The 8,440-nt window shown below is 41.9% G+C and overlaps 1 protein-coding gene across 1 annotated transcript; it reads left to right on the forward strand.

Annotated features, from left to right (window-relative positions):
* Positions 1-3,054: 3,054 nt before the first annotated feature.
* On the forward strand, positions 3,055-5,145 carry bhlhe22 (basic helix-loop-helix family, member e22). Its single transcript, XM_040167740.2, has one exon. It carries the CDS (start codon positions 3,394-3,396, stop codon positions 4,195-4,197), a length of 804 nt encoding a protein of 267 aa, XP_040023674.2. The 5' UTR covers positions 3,055-3,393; the 3' UTR covers positions 4,198-5,145.
* The last annotated feature ends 3,295 nt before the right edge of the window (positions 5,146-8,440 follow it).

Raw genomic sequence — 8,440 nt, forward strand, 5'->3', positions numbered from 1 at the left:
TTCAACTGTAAATTTGGCCAGCTGCAGAATATTTCGAGCAGCCTGCACGTCATGCCATGAATATGGCTGGACGTACAGCACCACAAGACAAAATGTAACTTTCATATCAGGTCCCAACAGCCTGAGAGTCTGGCATCCACTGATAACCCAAATCTTCAAAGTTGAATAAAATCCACCAGGCTGCTATACAGCATGTTCATCAAGCCACCCTCAGCATCCGCAGCAAAAGGCAAAGTCATTGCCTGCCCTCTTGTGGTAAAGAATGAAAAAGCTTAATTTGGTTGCGTACGAGATTCATTTTAAATGGGCAATCAAAAACTAAATTGGATGAATTACACTGTGATTAATTATATCAGCCTGAATTAGGAAAAACTGAAATATGGACAGCAAAAGGCTAATAGATTTAACAGTTTTAATGCATCTAGTACAGTTAATACTTTACTAATACACACAGATCTGGAACAACAAGCATATTCACGTTTTTGCTGGCCTATCTGCACATGTAAACAATCAATCCTGTTGGAAGTTTCATTATTGTTCAAACGCCTCCGGTCATGCTGCGGTGTCTAAACTTCTTTTCTGTTCCCAATCTAAATTGACGCTTGTCCTCTTTTCTAACAGTTTTGCCTTCCGACGGTCTCTTCATTACCAAAGTGCTGACAGACTGCGGCTGTAATGGCTGTGCCACGGTCCCGGCCCATCTTGTCTCATTAGCCGGACCTGATTGGCCATGAAGGTGTTCTCTCTCGCTGTCTCGGGATGAAGTGACAGTCTCTGCCACTCGTTAGATCATAACTCCTCGGGTATTCTGCCCTGATGGCCTCTCGTGGCGTCTCAGCAGAGAGAGTGAACAAACGTTAATTGAAATATGCTGGAAAAGAGGTGAGGCACTGACCTTGGCTGTGTTGGGCACGCATTAGCCAATTGTGTTTGAGCCGCCGCAGCAAAAACTCCTTCAACATGAAGATTGAGCTCCAACATTGGGAAAATACAACAGCAAGTCAGCATAAAAACACAAGTTTCTTTGCTTTCTTGGAAATTAAATGAAGTAAAACAGCCCATATGTTCCCAGTTACAAGACCCATTTCTTCAACAAAAGGCTTACCGAGACTTGTGTAGTCCAGCTCAACCTGAGAGTCTTTTCAAGAGCTGTTTCTTAAATGACAGAATTGTGTCAGTTATTCTTAATCAAAAAATTACAGAACTGAATGCAAACAAGTTGGTGACTAACATCAATGTGAAGAAAAGTGGTGGATAGCAACTGCTATGAGGCAGACGATGGAACACAGACCTGTGCAACTGACTGAATGAATAAGTCAGACTGGAGATTTATTTAAAAGCTCCTGTTAATGTTGTCTGATGTTTTCTACTTTTCAGGGAAGGAATTTGTCTGTACCTCAGGAGATTTTTCATAATCCTAAAAGGGTTTCTTGTAGATGTTTGACATGTTTCAAAGTCAAGAACTCTTTATCCAAAGTTATGGAACCGCTAATGAGGCGACGCATACATGAACATTGAGTAAATTCCATTGCTTTTTAATTGGAAATATCTCAAAATCTTCCGTCCCTTTTTTCATTGTCATTTGTTATTTAAGGGTGTATGGATTCTTCTTCCATTCTTTTGGTCTTTGGTGAGTCATACTGAAGGGGGGAAAAGCCTTTTCTTCTTTTCTCAACAATATGTAGCTTAAGGTACTATCTGAGAACGTGATGTAAATAATCCATACCATATCAACTTCATTTTGATTGCCAGGGGTCAACTGTAAAGGTACCTTTGATATGAGCAGCACACATTCCATTATTGGCCATGGTAACGTGAAAGTGCAGTAAGATGTTTGTCCTTGGTGCATTGCAGCTGGTATCTGCTGCTAGGGAGAATGATTACAGAAGGGCTTTTTTGTAAAGGGGAAAAGGAATGTGTTCTTCATGCGAGCAGCGTTGGTCACATTGAATTTCAGTGAACTGTGGGGTTTCCGGGACTACGGGCCAAACCCTGATACCCCCCAAAAACCTGAAACTTCAGGCCCCAATTTTTGCAACACAAGCAACCTGTCACCACAAATTGACGTGACAGGTGTTGCCACCGATCAGTAGTTTAGACTCTAATAGTTGTACAAGTTTCTCAGCCTGTGAAAACTGACTTCATATCTCGGTGCTGCTGCACTTTAAGACGTTGTAGAAGAATACATTTGACCAAACTGTACACTGTGATGAGACTTTATTCAGTTTAATGAAATATTAAAACCCACCATTGTTTAAGGTTGCCTCCTTTACTAAAAAGGAATCTTTGGAGGGTTTCTTTTCTCGGGAAGTTTTTCCCCATTCAGTATAATTGAAAACCTTAAGATGAAGAATTTTTCTTAAGCCATGACCTATATGTTTTGTTATGATGGCACACTAAGCTTGCAAGATAAAAGAAAGCGGAATAAAGCTTATTTGTAGATCCTGATGACGTGTGACTTTCCATTAGCTGTGTGCCACACTACAGGACCCAGTAGATGGCAGTATGACCACAAGGAAATCTTCCCAAGAGCCCAGAAAATACAGAATCGTGAAAAAGGAATCCGCGTTCATATCGGGGGACCAACACTACTGGATGTTGCTTTTAATGACAATATTTCTGTTGAAGAATCTCTTGCCTTTGTTGGTAAATTTCTGTTTTTGAAGTCAAGTGAAGGTTTGGTGCCACACTTGAAAAGAGGGGCTTCCAAAATATGGGGAAAGGCTAATAAAGGAACAGCGATCTGGATCTTACAGACAAACCCCATTAAAAAAATAACTATTCTCTAAAAGACACACGAGAATTTCACACAACCGAAACAATGAAGCAGGTATTTTAATGATCACAACACATTGAGCTATACATTCACGCGCGCACACGCACAAAGGGAGAGCTAGAGCGCACGCGGTGTTGTTTGTCATCGTTTAAATGCCATTAATTAAAACGTTAACCTGATTGGGTGGAGAGTAAGAGAGGAGAGGTTGTCTCTTTCCCAATAGGCGAATCCTCTTTAATAACCCGCCTCGAGATAATGATGTAAAAAGACTCAGGCGTCTCGTGCGTAACGACGATCATCGTGGAGATCCGGTGAAGGTGAATCAGACACAGAACGAGGAGGGAGAGAGAGAGAGAGAGAGAGAGAGAGAGGGGGGGAGATAGAAAGAGGGGAGCGAGAGAGAGAGAGAGAGAGAGAGAGAGAGAGAGAGAGAGAGAGAGAGAGAGAGAGTAGCACTTTAATACATGAGTCTCCTCCTCGTCTCAACACCTCAGCTGACAAGTCGAGCAAACCTGCAACTTCAACACAAACTAAAGTCGTAAAGGACCAACAGAGGGAGAAACTCAGAGGCGCGCACAGCTTCCAGCAGCGACCGTTGCCTGCAACAACACACGACTATGGACAGAAGGATGAACTTGAACACCGGCGCAGGGGACATTTTTCACAAAACTCTCAGCGCCGTGTCCACTAAAAAAATGGACCCTTTCAGGTCGTCGGCCGGCATTGAACTACCAGCCAGGGACCGTCAGTCACCGATCAGCTGCTTTGACCAGACCGATCAAGACACGATTCAGCCGGGAGGACTGGCCGGAGGTAGAGGGGGGCCGCTTGGTCTGCCGACCGGATCTCTGTGCGTCAATTTCGGTGAGAGCACAAACAGGACCTCGGCGGCGGAGAGCAGCGGCGGTGAGAGTCCCGACGACGACAGTGACGGCAGGTGTGACATGGTCCTTCTGACCGACGGGCGGACAGTGCCCGTGGGGAAAGGAGAAGGAGGTAAGAAAACCAAAGAGCAGAAATCACTGAGGCTGAACATCAATGCGAGAGAACGACGACGGATGCACGATCTGAACGACGCGCTGGATGAGCTCAGAGGGGTCATCCCTTACGCGCACAGCCCGTCGGTGCGTAAACTCTCCAAAATTGCCACTTTGCTGCTCGCCAAAAACTACATCCTAATGCAGGCGCAAGCACTGGAAGAGATGAGGAGGCTAGTGGCGTATCTCAACCAGGGCCAGGCCATCTCCGCTGCCTCGATACCGGCCAACACGGCCCTCGCAGCTCCGGGCTTGGGAGCGTACGACCAGCCGCCCGGATATCCCTTCCCCACCGCGGTTGCTGCATCCTCCTGCCCCGATAAATGTAACCTGTTCACCAACGCCACCTCCAGCCTCTGCAAACAGTGCACTGACAAGCCTTAACTGCTCGTGGCAAAGACTCGGAGAAGCACAGGGGGGATATCCGACACCACTTTTAAGAACACTTTTGGAGAGGGGAACCTGTGAAGCTATACTGTGGTTGAAGTCAGTAGGCTACAGACAAAGAAGTAATGCCGATGAATACTTTTATAATATTTACTAAATGCATTCAAAACGCGCTTTTTTGTTCAAACAATACTTGATTATGTATATAAATCATCCTTTAAGTGCTGGTATGAATGACAGTGGAGACCTAACACAAGTACAGTGGGCCTGCTTCAAGTGTTGAGTGAGTTGTTTATCATCACTTGCCCAGTTATGGAACCTTTTGGAGATTTGGGTGACCTGACAACCTGCGATGTTTTCACTTAAATAGCTGGACACCTTCCTGGATCGTTAGTCCAACTTTCTGCTGCTTATTTATTTTGCGTTTTTTTAAATGTCATTCACCTCAGTGACATTTGCTGTTTGCTTACTGGTTCAAGGCCTGTTCTCATTAACTTTTCTATTGAGCACGTGGAATGTCATGAAGAAGGAAAAGTTAAATGAAATAGAGGATATAGATGAAGCAGTCAGATATTTATGTGCTATTCCAGTCACTTGTTAATAGTTGCGCAGGCACAATTCTTTTTTGCGGCACTGTGATATAATAAAATTTCAGAAAAATTTAGAAAACCTGATTCATGTTGATTCATGATGTTTCGGATGTGTCTTTTGTAATTTATGAATTTGGATATTTATAATGGATAATTTGCTTGCATTGCACATTGTAGTGTTTAGGTGTTTAGGTTTTGCGTTCTCTCTTTCACACAAGAGGTTTTCAGATGAATCGCGTTGTCAGGTCAAGATGCGGATTATTGTAGATACTTCAGTTATTATATGAGCAAAGAGGGCCATTTGTATTTCAGTGTTGGAAAAAAGCTTTATTAAAAATATTTTGAACAACAGAAATACTTCTGATTATTTGTGAGGTTTGGTGTCAGTGGAAACCCAGCATACCGCCTTGAGCCTTAATTGTACATTTGATTGTTACACGCTGTCATTTTGAACATGAAGGACATTTTATTACAAGACTAAAGTTCTAAGTGCTTATTATCAAACTAAACCGCCGCTTTGCGCTTATTTATCCGGATGCTCACTACTTGTGAAGTACACTAAAAAAAATTGTTCTATAATTTTCTGCTCCATCAAACCCGATAACTTTTCGTTTGTTGAACTGTAAAGTGACGCCACGTCTTGGGAGCGAAGGCCAGACGTGGTGAGCGAATATCGCCTCAAGGCGGGAAAAAAATAGGTTTCTGCTGTTTGGAACAAAACAAAAAAAACAAACTGGCGACCTTTAACGTGACGATTAAAACAATCTCCACGACGGTGTGTAATAATACGTTAATTTGAAAACAAGTGTGTGTGGAAACTGTCGACTGTAATACCTGGCTCCACATAATGAAACACATCGTTAAGGCAATTAGACCTCCAGAATGTGATTAAGGAATGTAATTACGACGCTGTTCATTGCCGTAATTTGGTGTCTTTAATCACAACGCAGCCATCAGCCGCACACCCATCGACTCACCCTTTGTCCTCCTCAGACGTCTGTCCACACACCGAGACATTGTGATCAGGGTTCAACGGCACGAGCGTGACGAATGTTCATGAAATATACAACACAATCTCAATGTCGTAACCTGTCACTCCGCACGGATAACAATCCTCAAAAAGTGGTCAAGTGGAGTCAGAAGTGAGGACTTGAAAAACTGAGAACCTTTTTTTTCTCCATTCATGCAGGTCGACGACGACGTATTATTTCATTAAATAAAAACAGCATTTTCACTGGAATGTTACTTACTAATACTATTATAAAATAATATTGCAGACTTCAGCACCATGGAAAGAGGCAACTAATGTTTAAGAAAGAAAGAACGTGTTTTTGTCTCCACCACATCAATTCATGTACAACAAATATTTTTATTGTGGGTTTTTAACATACTAGTTTCATTTCAGATTAACATCTTGGATATTTGTCAGACATGTAGAGAATAAAAGCATTTAGGGAAGATTCTTAATTTAATTTGTGCGCACAATTGCAAGGGGACAATAAATATCAAAATATTTTAGATGCACGTTGTTCATTTCCCCTTAGTTGAAGTATGGAAACAAGAAAAGTTTGTAGATCAATAAATTAAACAAAATATCAAAAAGAAATTTCAATAGAGAAGTGAAATTATATTAAAAAAACACAAGATGTTGATGTTTTCAAACAATTTTAACAAATAGGAAAATTCTTCATTTCTTTTTCCTCGTGAACAATCGTGATTGTTTTCCCTGTTCACCACAGTGGGTTTGAGATTTCTTCCAGTCTCCAATCAGCTTTGTGTCTGTATGATGAGCCACTCCGACAACGGGTCATTACACTGTCCCATTTAATCCCATCACACTCCCGAACGCCTTGAATCACAGAACAGCGCTTAATCAAGAACTGAAATAATCAGGAGACACCAAAACAGCCTTGGCATTAAAATCCTGTCAGCAGCTCCTTTTGGGCATCAACTCGTTTCAGCACTTGACTCAGATATTTTACATTTTGACACAGAAATGCATTTTTTCTTCCCCTCCACTCCTGTTCGGTATAACTGAGACTTCACAAAAACCATTAATTATGCAATAAGCGTTAATGCGCAAACGACTGGAGCATTTAACCCATACTAATATTCACATTAGCCCAGAAGAGGAAATTCCCCAAGGGGTGAGGCCGAGGCACACACGTGTGGGAAAACAGCATACAGCATTCAGAAGGAAAACAGACCAGAGCGACGACACGTATCAGTTCAGAGGCAGAGCATTTTACTGCCAAGAGGGCGACAAGCAGCGCATGATTCAAGTGAGAAGTTCATCAATCAAAAGCAATGCTATTCCTCTTGATTGGGAGCTGCTAGATACTCTTGTGTTTCCACAAGCCTCTCTGGAATGTTGCGTTGGTGGCTCGGACCCGGCGTGTGTCACGGAAAAAGAAGTTTTGTTCAGCGGCCACATCAGGTCATGACACGCAACGGCGTTTTTATTCATGAGTCTAATAAAGCTGAAGCAGTCTTAAAAAGGCATTTACAGCGAGATTCAGGGCTCATGAATAAAAGCGGAAGATAATAAAAAAAACCACGCCTTTTCATAAACCATAAAACGTCCAATTTACCATATCAAGGGCCAGCAGGGTGCCTATTCATAATGCGCATGCGATGTCTGCAGAGGATGATAAACATGAAAGTCAAAATAAACATAAGAGCATTGAATTTAAATGTCCTTCATATCAGTAACAGGCCAAACTCTGGCAATGTATTCACCCATGTGGTGTCCTACACTGTGTATAGAGATGTATGCGCTGCAGTGGCTGAGGCACCAAATCAACTCCTGGGTGGTAATTCACTTTTGTCAGGCTGCTGATAGCGATGCACAACGTTGTGTTTGTGCTGTGCACACACAATGCAGGCTAATACAACCGTATCTAAAGGGGTCCATTCACACTATGTTAAGTATACACAGATTATTAATGTCTACTATTTGGCGGTGCAACAGTACTTAAAGTATCACATTTTTCGTCATAGATTGAACCCTGCAAACGTTTTCAGTTCAACGTTTTATTGAATATACAGCAAATGAAAGAAATACACTTTTCTCCAGAAAGAAAAGGAAGATATTTTTACGGTTAGGAGCTTTCAAACTCTCTGCATGGGAAATGGATTTGGGTACGACCAAACAATGATACAAAATTAAAATGTATCCTGCGGAGTTCTCCCCGTCTCCTTTGCTCGTATGTAATCAGACAATTTCTTAAATGATCCAGCTTTTAGAAATATAGTCAATCATAGGTGATGACCCTCCCCTCCCCCCCTTTTTACTGGTTGTTAAATATGAAAAATATCCATGACATCGTGTGCTTTCCCCCTTTGTGTTGTTTACATGCACTGATTCATGCAATTGAAGATTTCTCTGAAGAGTTTATTAGAGTATATAAAGTTAATTTAAACCCTGTTGAAATACTAACACGGTTCAATGAAATGTCTTGTACATTTCTAACTGTACGTTTCTCTGCCGCCTAATTCATTACACCAGAAATGTTTTTCTCTCTCTCCGAGGAAGCCTTGAGGTCAGGTAAACATATGGTAGCGTGTTAAGCTCTGAAAGCTCTAATAGGATACAATAAATGACGTAGTAATGTGCGATTATCTTCTCATCTGGAATACAATTGCTGAGT

Source organism: Gasterosteus aculeatus, chromosome 21, assembly GCF_964276395.1.
Source record: "Gasterosteus aculeatus chromosome 21, fGasAcu3.hap1.1, whole genome shotgun sequence".
In the NCBI taxonomy this organism is placed as follows: Eukaryota; Metazoa; Chordata; class Actinopteri; order Perciformes; family Gasterosteidae; genus Gasterosteus; species Gasterosteus aculeatus.